This window comes from Carassius auratus, chromosome 25 (assembly GCF_003368295.1).
Source record: "Carassius auratus strain Wakin chromosome 25, ASM336829v1, whole genome shotgun sequence".
Classification (NCBI taxonomy): Eukaryota; Metazoa; Chordata; class Actinopteri; order Cypriniformes; family Cyprinidae; genus Carassius; species Carassius auratus.
The window spans coordinates 11,576,018-11,594,290 of NC_039267.1; the positions used below are offsets into that span (position 1 = coordinate 11,576,018).

General features: G+C 34.6%; 1 protein-coding gene across 1 annotated transcript in view; it reads left to right on the forward strand.

The window, feature by feature from the left end:
• The window catches only part of celsr1b (cadherin EGF LAG seven-pass G-type receptor 1b), a 46,606-nt gene that overhangs the window by 12,563 nt on the left and 15,770 nt on the right, over window positions 1–18,273 (forward strand). Inside the window, exons 2-9 of the mRNA XM_026202583.1 lie at window positions 3,340–3,978; window positions 5,839–6,061; window positions 7,311–7,426; window positions 8,896–8,984; window positions 12,944–13,101; window positions 15,605–15,768; window positions 15,918–16,043; window positions 18,044–18,210. Coding sequence (XP_026058368.1) covers window positions 3,340–3,978; window positions 5,839–6,061; window positions 7,311–7,426; window positions 8,896–8,984; window positions 12,944–13,101; window positions 15,605–15,768; window positions 15,918–16,043; window positions 18,044–18,210 — 1,682 coding nt within the window. The remainder of the gene's footprint in view (window positions 1–3,339; window positions 3,979–5,838; window positions 6,062–7,310; window positions 7,427–8,895; window positions 8,985–12,943; window positions 13,102–15,604; window positions 15,769–15,917; window positions 16,044–18,043; window positions 18,211–18,273) is intronic.

Sequence of the window (18,273 nt, forward strand, 5' to 3'; positions counted from 1 at the left end):
ATATATATATATATATATATATACACATAAATATATACATATATATATAATATCTTTAAAAATTATCTTTGGTATGAAGGACTGTTGCTTTGACACATCACTCTTGCTGTAAAAAGGCAACTTGTTTTCATGAAAATCTCAGTAAATTGATATGATACAATCTGACGATTTTGTGCAGTTAAAAGAGGCTATCTACATGGTTACCACATTGGCATTATCTAAAGAACAGTTTAACACTTAGATGATAACCTCTAAATTCCCCGCTGTGTGTTGGTTTGCAGGCCAGCTCGTACACTGAACATTTATCTTTGCACAGACTGTTTGTCTTCTTCACTCAGAAAACAGCGTCCAGAAGAGCTGCCCTGTGTGTTTGCCTTCGTTCTCAGATTGTTTGAAAAGAAAACTGAACATGACACTTGCTCTTTGCAGAGGCTGTAAACACTGTCACAGCTCAGTGGTCCTGCAAAGGAGTCTGATGGCAAGTGAAACTGTGAACGTTTCAACCTAGTTTACTTTGCTGGTGTCATAATCTCTGCCATCAGTTTTGAGGGACTCGATGAAGCTGAGCTTCCTGTGGCGCAGTGGTATCTAGGCCGCTTTTCCATTTAAACGTTCAATGTTTTTCTTTGTTTTCTATTTCAGCAAACTCTGGAATCCTTTGGTAAAGTTACTCCTCTGGACCACCCACACATGTGTATAATATTCATACTAACACAGCGATTCCTGTTTGCTCATATAGACTGATCTTGGAGTCTTATCATTCTTTTGTACAAACTGTTTCCTGGCAGCGATCCAAGCTCACACCTGTAGGCCGATTTATTATGTGTGGGACAACTTTGAGAATGATCTGTTTGTCTAACACTTTTTCTGGTGGGAAAAACTAGGCTTGGCAGTTAACAGTTTTGCGTAGTTCATGTCTATGCCATTTTATTGTTTGATTTAAAGGACATTTTCATGAATCAAATTTTGGTAGTGAAAATTACTATTTAATATGTCTGGTAAAAAATGAATGGAATTTACAGCGGTGGTGCTTTCTTCAGATGTACTTGGATCAGTTTTCATCAGTACTTTATTGCAAAGCGTCTCTGTAATATTTTCTTACATGCCAGAGTGTTTGTTATGTTTTAGAAGCACTTACTGGGAAGAGAATGAACAGTGAGAGAGAGGCTTAATGCATTTGCAGACCTCATTAAAGGAAAGACAAAAAGCAAGAAAGCACTTAACCTATACATTACGCTCTTCTTCTCCGTGTAAGGATCAGATTTCTGGCATGATTTAGCAAGTTTATTCAGCATATTTAAAAGATACATAGTTTAGTAGTTTATGGGATTATTGAGTATTATGAACACAATGGAACAGGATGAGGCCTGTTACTAGACCGTTTCCCTTGCAGAAAATGTGTACTTGTGGGAAAAGTGTGATTTATATTCCATTTTTAATAAAGCAGAAAGTTAGGAAATCATTTTTAGACTGTGAATCGAATACAGAAATGAATTTAATAAATTGCATGATATATGGTTAATTAATTGAATAAGGTGTTAAAATATTTACAATAATCTACACTAAAAAACAATGTCATGTTTTGTGATCAGTAATATTGTGCAGTTGTTATATATTTAAAAAAAAAGTATTTTATCTCCTCAATTATACGTTTTAATGAGAATAAGAAGGGTAATATGTGTTAAACTGAATTGTTTAATGCACCAAGTTTCACTGCAAACAAAGTGCATCACAAAGTGCAACACATTTAATTGAATGTGAATGCATGGCATTTTGTGCATGTGCAAATGTGTGTGCATACAAAAGAGAAACTCCTTGTTGTGTCTGCAACTGCGTGTCTGGCTTAGCTGACAGTATGTGAAAGGACAGTGTAACAGAGTGGAAACATGTCCTCATTGTCCTGCAATTATAGCTCTCTCCATTCACATGACAGAGGGGCCCTTTACACTAGGAACCCACAATTGCTACAAGAGAATACACTGGACCGTGAACAATACCTGTCGAACTAAAGGACAGAGCAAATGTGACACAGTGGCCAGACTTAGATGCTTTCGCTTTTAATCATTTGGTAATGATAAATTTGGAATGAATGTGTATGAAATTAAAGGTGTATTTTACTTTATTTATTTATTTTGCTCAGCCAACATTTCCAATGGGCCCACCACTAACTAACTAACAAAATAAATGAATAATAGTAGTTATTTGTCGACTTAAGTTGTCCTTATTTGGTCTTTCCTGTTCCGGTCATCATTGTGTTCATTCGTTTACAGCTCCGTTTGATTAATTAGTTAATTTGCTCCCAGGTGTGTCCCATTGGTGTCTGTGTATTTGTGTGTTCTGCTCCTTGTTTCCCGTCCGCTGTTATAAGTCACATCTCAGTTCTTGAGTTTATATCCCTTGGTTTGTTGAATTAAATTCCAGTTAAAGTATTCTGCAGTGTCTCTTTGTTCTGCCCTCATTAACCGTGACAGTGTTATAATAATAACAACAGTGTTTATTTATTTTATTTTATCTGTTTATTTGTTTGTTTGTTTGTAGCTTCATTGCTAATAATAATAATAATGATAATATTTAATAATGATATTATTTTTTATATATATATATTTTAGGTTAAATTTGGTAGCATATATAAAAAAATCATAATAATAAATAAATGAATAAACATTTTATTTATACATCATCATAATTGTATATTATTTTTCGTTGTAGTAGTAATACACTTTTCTTTTTTGCTATATATTACAGGAATATTAAAAATATACCTGTATTAAAATAAGTATCAGAGTTTTATATATATATATATATATATATATATATATATATATATATATATATATATTAAAAATAATGTTAATGTTAATAAACATTGTTTCACTTGTTATTAATAATAATAATGTTGATTGTAAAAACTATTTTTGCTGTATTTTTATAGTATCAGATGTATTAAAATATATTCTTAAAATCAGATAGGTATATGAATAATATATTCATATTTTCTTTGTTTAAAAATTATGACAACAGATATTCAGGACCTCTCCATACCAAACTTTTCAAACATATTTTTCTTTTTGTGTTCACGGTTGATGTATTGCTTTACAGGAAGCTGGTTGTATTGCTGTTCAAACAGTTTGAGAGAAGAAAAAAAAACAAAGATTATAAAACTGTAAAGGTCGAAATGCTTGGTGAACAATCACAGAATTAAGCTCCATGTTCCAGCATGTTCTCAAAGCTCATCTCGCTCACAAGAATGTAAACTTAGCACCTGCCAGCCCTTGCCATGCCATTCAGTTCAGTTTAAACATTAACCGAGTCCCTCAATGTGCCTTTGTGTCTTCACAGATGGACTCCACCAGATCTCGGCCCTCTGCACCCTACGGATGACCATCATAACGGACGATATGTTGATGAACAGCATCACTGTTCGTCTGGAGAACATGTCTCAAGAGCGTTTCCTCTCCCCTCTGCTGTCTCTCTTTACTGAAGGCGTAGCTGCAGTCTTGTCCACCAGTCCTGACGGTGTCTTCGTCTTCAACGTCCAGAATGACACAGACGTTAGCGGCAGCATTCTCAACGTCACTTTCTCAGCCCTGCTCCCGGGTGCCGCTAGGGGAACTTATTTCCCGTCAGAGGAGCTGCAGGAGCAGCTGTATCTGAACCGTACGTTGTTGACGTTGATCTCGACTCAGCGCGTCCTGCCGTTTGATGATAATATCTGTTTGCGGGAGCCCTGTGAGAACTACATGAAGTGTGTAGCTGTTCTGAAGTTTGACAGTACGGCTCCCTTCGTGGCGTCCAACACAGTTCTCTTCAGGCCCATACACCCCGTGAATGGGTTACGCTGTCGATGTCCTGACGGTTTCACTGGAGACTACTGTGAGACAGAGGTGGACCTTTGTTACTCAGGCCCGTGTCAGAACAACGGGAAGTGCCGTAGTCGAGAGGGGGGATACACCTGTGAGTGCCCACAAGATTTTACAGGTCAGTATCTATCCATCCATCTATATCTATAATCCACACTTCTAAAAGTGATTTGAGGTGTTATGTCAAAAAAGTTGCTGACGGATAGTGGTTTCTACACATCCCTTACCTAATTCCAAGCAATAGTGAGCTAACTGTGATGTATGCCACAGCAAACGCCACAAAAACACCACCTTTTTTGTGTGTGTTTTGTATGGAAGGTTGATTGCAAATTGGTTGCAAATTGTCCCCTTCTAAGTGGCTCAGACTCGTGAGAGCATCATTAGTTTTGCTTCTGTCATACTTTGAATGGAGATCCGCTCTTGGGGGAAGGAATTATCCTGTGTAAGTTTGACAGGAGGATTGGCATCCAGACTCTCAGTCCCAAGGTTCAGAGTTCCCGCACTGGATCATTCACTTTGACAGCTTCTGTCTGTTTGTCAGCTCAGGTTTCTGGACTACAGTAAAGAGTGACCTCTGCCCTTTCAAGCCCTCAGGTAGTATGTGGTCATAACTAGAGGTGTTGACAGTGGCTCATGGGTTTCTCTCATTACAGAGTAATGTATCCCTGTAATTCCTAGAACAAAATCACAGTGTGTCAATAAACGTTATATATATATATATATATATATATATATATATATAGATAGATAGATAGATAGATAGATAGATAGATAGATAGATAGATAGATAGATAGATAGATAGATAGATAGATAGATAGATAGATAGATAGATATGTATGTATAAAGCTGTAGATGAAACAGTCATGCACAATTTTCCACAAATATGCAAAAAATGTTAGGTTAGTTTTTTAATTAACAATATATTTTAATGCTAAATATGGTTTAAGGCTAGAAAGCAATATTTATTTAGCATCTATCTATCTGTCTATCTATCTTGATAAAAAAAAATTGTTTTGTTAAAAATGATTCTGGTCAGTTCTTTATAATTCTGTTTTAAATTCCAAATTGAATTGCAGTTATGTGTATTGTTGTTATTATTATTATAATTATTAATTAATTATTGTGCCAAAAATAATATTTTGGACCCTGTACACACATACACAGACACGTATATGAAAACAGGACTTAAAAACGCTCAGGAAACAAGATTATCAGATTCAGTTGACCTTTATTGCAATATAAAGCAAAGCGGTCTTAATTTCAACTTGGTTTTTTTTATGAAACTATATCTTAATTTAATAAAATGCCCTAAACCGAGTCTCAGAACTGTATATTGTGATAAATATCAAAGGAGTCCTCTAGCAAACATCGACCTGTAACAATGTCTATGATGTCACTTTTGCTAGCGGCATCTTCCAATAGCGCGTCGTCATCGGTCCACCCCACATCTCATGTCACATAACAAGAGACTAGCGGAGCATAACAGGTGTCTTACAGACCACCAGGGCTCTTTCATTGTTCTTCCATTGCTTGGCAGTGGTCCTGTTTCTTTAGAGGATGAACAAAGGTTAGTCTGGGTCAGTGAGCACAGCGGCCCGCCTGGAATCACTAAGCATGCTGTCTCTCTGAAGCCTTCTACTTTAGACAGAACTGGAAGCCATTGTCCTGTCGGGACTAAAACTAATCTCACTCAAGTGATTGGGTTAAAAGGTTGGGTTAAGAGAACAAGTTTCCAATCATTATCTGAAATTGAGTTCCACAGATGAAGTGAACTTATTGTGTGTCAGTGGATGCATGAAATGTGGGTTTATTATCTCATTTTGCATGACTGAATGAGTGTTTTTTATATTCTAGAAAATACAAGTTCTGGAATTGATGGTCCTAGAACATCCAAGAAACATTTCCAATGCACAATAAGGAAATGTATAATGGAAGAAGGTTTTTCAGATTAGTAAATCCTGGGTATTTTCTTTTCAGGAGAGCGCTGTGAGGTGAATGCGCGTTCAGGCCGGTGTGTTCCTGGTGTGTGTAAGAACGGTGGCAGGTGTGTGGACCTGCTGGTGGGAGGTTTCCTGTGCCATTGTCCTGACGGCGAGTATGAGAAGCCCTACTGCGAGATGACCACACGCAGCTTCCCTGGCCAGTCCTTCATCACCTTCAGAGGCTTGAGGCAGAGATTTCACTTCACCCTCTCCTTTACGTGAGTAAACATCTAGAGTCACTCCATCCATCACTTTATACACCCATCCACCCATCCATGCGCTCCTGTCAGCAGTGTTTCTTTTCCGGTGGTTATTATTAAAATCTTAAAATCTCATTATTTTAAGTATTACAAAAATAATATCTTAATAATAAATATTACAATAATGTTTTATTCATAGACTAGTATTTTTGTTTTATTTTTAAGTTACTAAACAATAAATACAATAATAAATTGTATTAATATTTTTTATATTATAATATATAATATATTATTATATTATAATATATTTTTTATAAAAGGTCTCAATGAATAATCAATAAAATGATCGATTGTATAAATAAAAATTATGCTTTTCTATTTAATATTATTTGTAAATGTTTTTATGTTATTTTACACTCCAGTCCAGTTCTAATTTTTATGTTTTGATAGTTTCCATTTATGTTCTTATTTATTAAAAAAAAAAAATTATATATATTTATATGTCATGTTTAATTAATTACATCTAATTCTTATGCAAGTTGTGTCCTGGAAAAAGTTCCTGCAAAAAAAGATATAATTTTTTTTTTTAAAAGGTAAACACCTGTTTAAACTTCTCAACGTCTCCTCACTTTCCCATTATGGCATTTATTAGTTACCATTCAACCGATCTAGCAAATTAGACACCGTCACATATCACAAACACAAGTTTTTCTCATGGCAAACATGAAAACAGGATGCCGTGTGTGGTGAGGCATCTTTGTTCAAACTTCCTGTGAGTCTGCCCCTTTGCCATGTGCGATCTGACACCTCTCCCTGCAAAAATCCCAGGTGCGCGCACCACAGGGCCAACTGAGATACCAGAGGTTGGCAAACATCAGAGTATCAGTTTCCCCCGTCCATTACCTCTAGCTGTGTCTCTTGGCAGGTTTTATCACTTCCTTTTCCTCCACTCCCTATCTTTTTTTATTCTTCTGTCAAGCCTGCATGTTTGTGTTGTGAGTGATCTTAGGATGTTCCTGAGCTTTATTTCCTGCTCTTGATCTCTGGATCAGAAATAAATATTTATTCAAATCGAATATCTGATTAAAATATAATAAATCCGGTGTAAAACAAGATTAAGACTAATTTATTCAACTTTTTTTTTTAAATGGCCTGTGGTTCCTAATTTACACTTTGAATTGAGCAAGCTAATTGTTATGCATTAAAGTTTGAACTAAACAAGCATTTTATGGTCATCATTAAGGTTTTATTTTATTTTTTTTCATAGGTTTGCTACAAGGGAGAGAAGTGCCCTGCTCCTTTATAATGGCAGGTTTAATGAAAGGCATGATTTCATTGCAATTGAAATTATTGAAGAGCAAATCCAGCTGACCTTCTCTGCTGGTAAGTAAGACAATTCATTTTAGTTTGAATATAAAATTTAAAAAATCTATTAAATCACAATTTACATTTTAAAAACAGTATAGCCAGTGCTTTTGTTTAATAAAAAATTAATTATTATATTACCGATATTTTATATATATATATATATATATATATATATATATATATATATATATATATATATATATATATATATATATATATAAATATATATATATATATATATATATATATATATATATATATATATATATATATTTATTTATTTATTTATTTATTTATATTATAAATATATATATATATATATATATTTATTTATTTATTTATATTATAAATATATATATATATATATATATATATATATATATATATATATATATATATATATATATATATATATATATATATATATATATATAACAAATTAAAAAACAACTTATTTATAAATCAAATTTATAAAAATCTATTTTCATTTGTTTGTATCGTTTTGTTTCATTTTGTGTTGTTTTGTCTCATTTCATTTTTTTTTTTTCCGTCTGCTCAAACTGCAAACAACTAAATGGGTTTTATTCCAATTTGAATCTGAAAAAGCTACTTTTTTGAGTGTCATATCTCAAACATAAGTGCGTATAGATGTATCCAGAGCTGTGCCAAAGGAAGCAGGTGGCCAAAGAGCATTAAAACACACTTCCTCTGTCTACCTGTTTCTTTGTTTTGCCGAACCTCACACATCAACAAGAGTTACTGTCCAGTCAGTGGGCGTCAAATACCATGTCCCCTCTCTTTAATGGGTCAGAATTGTTTTCAAAGGAAATACAACGGAATTACGTGGAATTCATCCCTAGAGCATCTTAGTGTAAACAGATGGTTGTTACGTCTTACTGCCGCACTGAGGGTCACCCGTCCACACGAGCTGAGAATAAAGGCAGTGAAAGGCCTTTCCTCTACTGTCCTGGAATGTGAAACATCAAACACCACAGCGATTCTGCTAAATGATGAACCCTCATAGGTCAAAGGTCTTGTCCCAGCTTACTAGCCATCACTCAACATAATTGAGTGGGAGAGAGATGTAAACAACTAAGATATTTGACATTGTATGCACTGAGGGAAAGTGCTGCCATGGGACGTCCTGACACACTGTTATCTCCTGGATAATGATTTACTCATTTTGTCCACTAGACTGGAAAAATGCCACACAAATTAAAATCCTCAAAGTGCTTTAGAGACAATTAATTGGTCTGGGATTTTTGCTATGGGGAAATTTATACAGTATATGTATTTTTTATAACTTATTTAATATTTATATTAATTATATAAATATTATTGTGTATTTGTATTCATTATGTTGTCATGAAAATAAATAAAATATAATAAGTTAAAATTTTTCCTTATCCAATTATCACTAGCAGAATTATTCTTTCTTGAATCTCAGCAAAGGTGGTTTCTTCTTCCTTGTTATTCATTTTTAGGAGAAACGAAGACCACGGTGACTCCGTATGTAGCTGGTGGGGTTAGTGATGGACAATGGCACACAGTACATCTACATTACTACAACAAGGTAAGTCATTTGTACTGAACACGTAAGAATGGAGGCTGGTTGGAAAGTCAGTGAAGGAAAACCACTGGGGCTCATTCATCAAATCATGAAATTAGACTAAATCTTTCACGAATGCATTATTGAATTGAATATGACAAAACATTCTGTACAAGTAGTTTACAAACAGTTTACACTCATTTGCTCTGTCTTTGCTTCATGAATAAGTGTGTAAAAATGCTTTATTTGGCTTTAAAACTGATTTAAGTTATTGAAATATAATTTACATTAGGATATGTTAACAAAATAAATATTTTAGGTCAAATCCAAATCAATCATATTAGGCTGGGCTACTTTACATTTTTTTAATAATTTTTTTTATTATGACTGCTGTATTCGTAAGTATTTTCCAAGCAAATTAAGTGCATGTTTTTCATCATGTGTAAAATGAAACATAAAAGAAAAAAAAGAAAAAAGATTATTCGAAATCTCAAAATTGAAAATCAAATGTCAGCCCACCAATCGAATATTTGAATCATCAAATATTCTAGTCAAGCCCTAGTCAAATTATTAGTCCTATGCTAGCGAAAGTCAGAGCCTCACATTTCTCGCATTTCTTGATGAGATCAGTCTGTCCATATCTCATGAAAGAAGACACGTGATGTCAGCGGCATCTCTAGCTGTATCAAAGTTCACAGCATCTTCTAAGAACGGCAGTCAAAAGAAACAGCTTGTATTTCTGCTCCTTTGATCCCGTTTAGTTTTCAGACCCTCATATTTCACTTGCTGAGATGCAGCATTTATGAAGTTTGCTGCGTGTGTAATACTGTTCGTCATGTGTCATGTTTCATGGCCAAAAGCTAGCTGCGTTTATTCTCTTCCCCAGGCATCTCATTACACAGTGTCTCGTTTTATGATCCATAGTGTTAGTATTATTTAATACGGTTTTAAATTATTTATTAAATGAGTGTTTTGTTGTTTGTTGTTGCTTAATTGCAAATACCTCACCATAATCTAGTTGTCCCTGAGAGATGACAGTCAGCATGTTGTGGCTTTCTTTTTTTGAGGGTCCAAATGTTCCTTAAAAAAAAGTTTAAAAAGAAAGTAATTAATACTAGTGGCTGCAACATGAATGTATCTAATATAATAGATATTAGCGTGTAAGTTAGTGAGTGTATTACTGGATTTGAGCACCGTTTATTCTTGTACACTTTTATGAAAAATCAGACCCTAAAGCCATCTATTGAGATTCAACACCACTTTTCCCCATGCGTATGTCGTGTTTGCTCCATTGTGGCCGTAGCTCCTCCTTAACCCGTCACTTAAAGAGTCCAAGTTCAGTATAGTCCGATGGGGAACGCAGACAATAGCAGATCCCCTGTTGAGTTAATCCAGGACTACAATAACACGCTCTGAGTTTCTAAAAGCGCCAGATGGCACACGTTTTTTTCTGTTGCACTTAAACATAAAACCGCTCCAGCCTATTATTGTAAATCTCCAGAATATGCTTTTTTATTTCATAAAGTTTTGCTCCATTTGGAGCTACGTCCAAATGGTAAGGTTGTGGTGAAGTACAGAAATCCATCTCTCATCTTCTACCAAATTCTATATCTATTTTGACATTTAAACATTTCTAACAAGATTGAATTGCTAAGCAATTGCAAAACGGTGACTCAAAAGCTATGTAAATCACTTATGTTTGACCCCATTGATCTTTTGCTTTCCCCATTGATCTTTGATTTCTTTTGCTTGTCCTGTGTTATTTTGTCAATGGACTCAAATGTTTTGAATACACTTTCAGATATTTACCTTGAGTAATAATAATGAAACACAATGTGTCCCAGCTAGTGGCGACCTATTGCAATTTAAAAATAATAATAATAATCTTTTGATGATGAAAAACATTGCATTAATTCACAGTTTTCCAGTGTTTTAAACCTAATAGTTTGTTGGGACTTGACTGTTTTCATGTTTGAATTCACACTCAATGATGTATGTGTAAATAATAATATTTTTTTTATGTTTTTTTCCTTATTTGTAATCTGTTTTTGAACTTAATTTAAGTGAACAAAAATACCTTTAAAATCATTCATATTGTGAAATATTATTACAATTTAAAAAGACTGTTTTCTATTTTTTTTCTATAATTATTATACAATGTAATTTATTCCTGCGATGGCATTTCTGCAGTTTTCAGTGTCACATGTTCCTTCAGAAATTATTTACATAAGCTGATTTGCTTATTTGCTTCTGTTTGGGATAATTTTGACCTTGGCAAATGCATATGGCAGGAAAAAATAATTAAACGAGAAAACTAAATAAATTGCCAACTGTTTATTTTACAATTTGTACACCATTAAAAGTATTTTGAAAATCATTGAATTTACAGTATACATGTGTTTTATTTAGGTCTGATTCAGTTATCACATACTAAGAGTGATATCAAAATTTGTTTATAGTCATCATTAAAGAACAGTCAAGTATGTTAAGCTATTACTATGTCTTTTGGGTTTCACAAAACATACATTTTCTGCCTTATAATAATACATTTGGAAAGAGAAAAAGTAAAACCTCACGTGTGGGCCCCAGGATCTAGTAACCATTGTTTTGAACTTTGAAACAAAAAGGCTGATGAGTTACAAGGTTGGAGGTTAATAGCTGTTGTCAGGATTTATGTGCGTGTGTGTTCCTGAGGGCATTGAGTTTGTCGTTGAGTTCATTTTCGTCAGTAGACTCGAGACTAGAGAGAAGTGGATCCTTATTAAGAGTGGCAGAGGTTTAGTTGCAGTGACCTCTTAAGGATCTTTAGCACTCTGATCCTGAATCAGTTTTCTTTTCAAGATTTTTTCAAGACCCGTTGGATTTATTCCACGACACATGCGTCAGTGTGAAGGAATGCTCCCATTCATGGCTTTCCTCGTTGACCAGTTTAGCAGTCTACTCACATTGCCTTATTCATCTCTACCGTCTGGCAGAAACTGAGAGGAATATTAAACCTGCCATCTAATTTATTAATTTGTGAAATTTTAGTAAAATGTCAGAAAAGGAAAAAAGAAACAGTTAGAGCACCCTCCTAGTTTCAATATATAATATTACATTCATTTTTTATGTTTTTAGTTCATTCTTTATTGTTGATCATTAATATGTATAGTTGAATAGAAGCATTAAAGTTTATTTATTATTTATATTTATTTAATTTATCCAGAACCAATAATAATAATAATAACAATTATTATTATTCAAAGTTTATAAATTAACATTAATTTATTATTTATTTAATTATCCCTTTGATTTATAGACAGCAACACTCAATAATAAAAATAATAATAACAATGTTGCTATTATTATTATTATTATTATGTAATAATTTGACAAACACTTATATATAAATGTTATTCTGCTTACCCTCTCTTTCTGCAGATTATTCTGTTCTGTAAACATCCGAATCTGAATAAAAGCAAGGGATGTTCACATCACACCAAACTGTCACTTGGACATTTTTTAACACCACAGGGCAGACATCAAAGAGCGACTCGGCACATCATACGCACCACAAAATACATTTTAATGAGCTGAGAAAATTTGAAAAACCTCTTGTGTGGGGGAAGGGTGTTGCCAGATGATAATACAAATTTTGGCTGCGTTGTGGAAACAGTTTGGGTCTCTGGGGAGGTTTTACATGAAATGATGAGCTCTCTTCGCCAGACTCTCTATCTCCTCTGTGCCAGAATCTCTGTGGCATAATCCAATTAGATGAGAGGAGAAAGCCATAGAATGTCACCAAACAGTCATCTCATGCTGTGTTAAAGATTACAGACAAACAAGACCTATTGTCTCCAAACTCACAAAAAGTGGTCATGGAAATGCTAATATATTTATTTTACTTAACATTTAAAAATAAGTTTGTATTTCCATCACATTTTAGCAGTAATTAAAATCTTTGAATCAAAGTAGTTTATCATTTCCGCTTGTTTCAATTCAAGCCCAATATAGGGCTTCTTGGCGTCCCTCACGGCCCCTCTGAGGAAAAGGTTGCTGTGGTTGCCGTCGATGAGTGTGATGTGGCCATGGCTCTGCGTTTCGGCGGACAGATTGGGAATTACAGCTGTGCAGCCCGTGGCACCCAAACAGGCCAAAAGAAGTAAGTGATTTCCTACAGTCAACATAACATTGCTTTTACAACCAATTTTACCTCTGTAGTGTGGCACAGTTAAAGGGATAGTTCACCTGAAAATTACATTTCTCTTTTTAATTTCTCACCCTCATGTCCTTCCAAACCCGTAAAACCTCCGTTCATCTTCAGAACATAAATTAAGATTTTTTGATGAAATACGAGAGCATTCTGAACCTCCCATAGACAACAACAAAGCAACACAACTGACATTGTCAAGACCCAAAAAGGTAGTAAGGACATCATAAACATAATCCATGTGACATAAGTGGTTAAAACCTTAATTTTATGAAGCTACGATAATACTTTTTGTGCATAAAGACAAACAAGTAAAAACTTTATTCAAAAACTCTTCTCTTCTCTTCTCTGAAGCTATAAAAATGTCAGCCGACTTTATTCTACAATTCTTTTCTATTTATGGCAGTATAAAATTTATATATATATATATATATATATTTTTTTTTTTTTTTTTTTTTGTTTTTTGGTTTATCTAATAACTAAATAAAGACCGGAAACATTTTCCTAAAATCAGCATGAAACAATTTTTTACAACTTTTACTTGTATAGTATGTCATACATAAAAGTGTAAAATTATATTTAACAAGAAATCAAAAATATTATAATATAAATTAAACCATTATTATTGATAATAACATTTATTTATTTACTTACTTGCTTATTTTTTTCTTGTTGAATATCCTATTTCAGTCAAATGGATGAATGAATATTATTCTTATGATGATTTTTATTATTACTGTATTAATAATATTAATAGATTGTATTATCAGTAATACGTGAAAGTGAAGTGACGTGTGGCCAAGTAAGGTGTCCCAAACTCGGAATTTGTACTCTGCTTTTAACCCATCCAAGTGTGCACACAGACAGCAGTGAACACACACACACACACACATACCGTGAACACACACCTGAAGCAGTGGGCAGCTGTGCTGTGATTTCATGTCAGCTTAAGATGTTTGTTATGATCCCTGCATAACAAGTTGTACTACAGTATTTGTTTCTTTCTTCTCACACTCTCTCAGTCTCCCACATTCATTCATGTTTCCACCGTCTAAAGTCCTCAGGGCATGATATTGTTCCCTGAAAGGGAGAGTGTGACAGGACGAGGAACTTGAGCGCACGAAGGCACGCTAACTACCGTCGGGTGTTGAATAGCTGATCATTACAGCAGATTACACAGCATTCTGCTACTCCCCTTACACTCAGTTCCATCTCTTTTTCCTAATCTCCTCCAATCTGCACTCCGTCGCATGTCAAACCAGTTTTATAGGCTTTACAATGGAACCACACTCCGGCTTATCTGCAGCTGGGATTTGCTATTGTAGGCTAATTGTGTGTGTGTGTGTGTGTGGAGAACAGAGCGGTTTGAGATGGTGGAGCTCCATCTGAGATAAGTGGAGATATGGTCTGTAAAGCCTCTCAAATGCAACTGCTGGGGTCAGACCACATGCTCGCAGTAAGTGCTGACCCATAAACTCACAAATCTACGTGGATTTATGGATCAAGATATGAATTGTAGATGAAATGCACTGCAGTCCACTACAATGTGAAGCCCAGATGCTGAAATCCTCATATCTGGCTACAATAAAGCAGAAATAACTAAATAATCTTCAGGATAAAACTTAAATAAACACACTCCTTTTAATAGCTCTGCATATTTTATTTTCTAATGGCTTTCTCTCTTTTTTTTTTTTTTTCAAGACCCTTGAAATCTAATAATCTGACTGCGCTTCTTTCTATGTATGATAGATATGATGGATATGATCGTTCCTGCCAGATGCTGCTGGATAAAAATGTATTTTAAAAGAAATTTGACTTTGAAGAGCATTAACTGCATTTTGCTTCTATCAAATAATGCAAAAACCTGGAACCTTTTTTATTCGTTTATTGAAAAACAGACAGCATAAAAATGTGTTATATAAATTTATGTATTTATGTATTTATGTATTTATTTGTTTATTTCTAAAAGCAAGCCAAAACTTGAATAGTGTGGAAAATGTTAACATTATTTATGATGATAGTTTTTATCTTTTTGAATATAATTCTACATTAGTATTATTGATACTAATAATATTGACTAAAACCATACTACACTATACATATAGTATACTATACATATAAAAACATACACACGCATATAGAGAGAGAGATTTTGTCATCATCTTGGCCTTTATGTTTTTTCCAAACCAATGCGTTATTTGTCTTTGTTAAAACAAAAAGGAGATGAATGAGGGGTGAGAGAATGGGGATTTTGTGTGCACTTGTGTTAAAAGGACAAAAAGACATACAATAAAAGAACATTGTCGTCTATTTTCTGCCCAATGTGGCTGTGCCTCAAGGTCTGATTATTTCAGTTTTGCACGCACATGAACCTTATGAATGTGTTAAGCCATTGAAACTGGAGAACGTTTGGGACTGTTTGTGGCTTCACCGATCTTTCTGTGTATGTTTGCAGGTCATTGGATCTAACAGGACCTCTGCTCCTGGGTGGCGTCCCAAACCTCCCTGAGGATTTCCCTGTACAGAACCGAGACTTTGTTGGCTGCATTAGAAACCTGACAATCGACAGCAAGCCCATAGACATGGACAGTTTTATTGCCAACAATGGCACCTTAGCAGGTTAGAAATCTTCCTGGGGTTTTTTAATACTTCATTATGAAGTACTATAAAAACACAAACTCTAACTTTTGAAACTTTTTTTTTTTATCTCCATTAAGGTGTCAAACTCCAACCCTAATATTTAAAGTGTGCTCTCCCTTTCTATTCAGGTTGTGCAGCAAAACATGACTTTTGTAGCCAGGTTGTTTGTCAGAATGGAGGTGTATGTGTGAATAGATGGAACACCCACACCTGTAACTGCCCATCAGGTTACGGTGGAAAGAACTGTGAACATGGTAAGATAATCCTCTCTTTCTACTCTATTATGTAAAGCATTCTTCCTTTGACTTGAGTTTGCTTAATGGACACAAACACATAGACACGCCTCCCATCTTTTGCCCAGATTTGCTCTTGGCCTCCATGAAATACCAATGTGTACACAAATCCAATGGCTCATACTCAGCAGTTGACAGGATCTATCTATCTATCGATCTATCTATCTATCTATCTATCTATCTATCTACGTCTTTCTGTTTGTCTGTCTGTCGTTCTATCTTTTTATCTTTCCATCCATCTACAGGAAATGACAGGTTATATGTCACAATCTTTTCCCACTCCAAACCTGTTTGAGTAAGTGCATTATAATCACAAAGAGAATCTTTTAACCGTAAGTTAAGATTTAAGAGCGCGAATGGGATTGCAACTGGCTTAACATTTTCAGTGAGCTTAGTTTGACCTAATTTCCTGTAGGGAAACCCGGCTGAACCCACATTTTCTAATTATTTGTGCTTATCAGTTGGATGGAGGAATCGTGGCATGTTATGAGACTTCAAAAGAACATAAAAGATATAATACTGCCAATTCAGAAAGATCTAAGTCCCTCTTGTTTGCCCGAAACTAAATTACTTTATTCACTAAAATACAAAAGCAGATGTTTTGAAGACCATTTAGTCTACTCTTTAACATACATCTACAGCATATTGAGATCATGAACTCTCACTCTCTGCCAAAGGTCTAAAACCTCAATTGAGGAAAACTAAAGAGAAGGTCAAACTGGGGGTAGACACAATTAACCGGTAGAAATTTGTCAACCAATAAGATTTTGGAATTCATTTTGCTATATGCTCGTGCTGTCTCGTAGACTGTTTCGGAGCACTGTCAAAGAGGTGCACGCGCTTATAGAGCCCAGGAGTATTGAACAGAGTTCACAAACGTGAAGCGATAAGAGAAACATATAACATAAATAACATAAAAATAACATAATATTTGGATTTTACTGTTCTGGAACAGTGTTGTAAATACAACTTAACCACTGATTTCTAGTGTCCTCTTTTAGAAGACCAAACAAAGTAGTTTTGCTTTCACAACGAAACAGTGTTTCCACAACAGGGCGCCGGCGGCAGCAACAGCATAAATACAATGTTACACCTAGTTTCTTCGCATTTTGGAGGCGTTATGCAAATATTCCCACACAGTGACGTAGACGTGGGGGCGTGTTAGAATGAGCTGTTTTGGATAGGAGTGGTTGACTTAACTTTTATAAAGAATATCTATTTATATCTGAGACTTTAGTCTTTGCAACTTTTCAGATCTTCTTTGCGCACTTTGCATAAACTTTTATAAGAAATGTTTAATTTACAAATTGTAGAATATGCAGAGTTGTATTAATTTGATTAAGCAGTGTACAGTATGAAGCATTTCTTATTTATTTGTAGATTTTTGTCTTATTGCTTGTAATTAGTTTGTTATTCTTGGTTAACTGCTGACTGTTTATTTGTCCTCAGTTTTAAATGTTGTCTAATGTTAGTTTTTTTTATTATTATTTTTTTTTTTATATTGACTCTGGTGACAAGAATTATGAGATTTCTATGGTATCTAGCAAAAATATCTATATTGTGATATATATCAATACCTTGAAATAAAATCACTCATATCGTGATAAAAGATTTTGGTCATATTGCCCACCCCTAGGCCCAATTATGAATATCATCGCTATCACTGTCACACTCCCAAGGCTGGGTCTAAGATATACTACTGTTATTTCCATAAGTTCAGCCCTCACATATTTAGAGAAAGTAAAATATTTGCCCTGAAGACATTGGTGTGGAAGAACATTTCACATTCCTGATTAAGAAATCTCCTGGTTGACTGGGAAACATTCCTCTCTGTGTGAATAATAGTGTTTATTTGTGCCTCAGGACTGGAGGAAATGCCAAAGCATCAAGTGGCATTTATTTAATTCAACAGACTAAAGTCTGGATGTCATCTAAATTGTCTGATGCTCTTCTTTCTGCAGTTATGCCTGCTCCCCTGCATTTCGATGGTCACGCCTTGGTGTCATGGAGCGAGACCGACATCACCATCGCCATTCCCTGGTACATGGGTCTTATGTTTCGCACCCGAAAAAGCACAGGGGTTCTACTGCAGGCCAGTGCTGGAGATTTTTCCAAGATCAGCCTTATGGTGAGTATTGTGTCTCCACTGCATTTAACCCTGTTTTCGATGATAATAGAATAAAGCAGATAA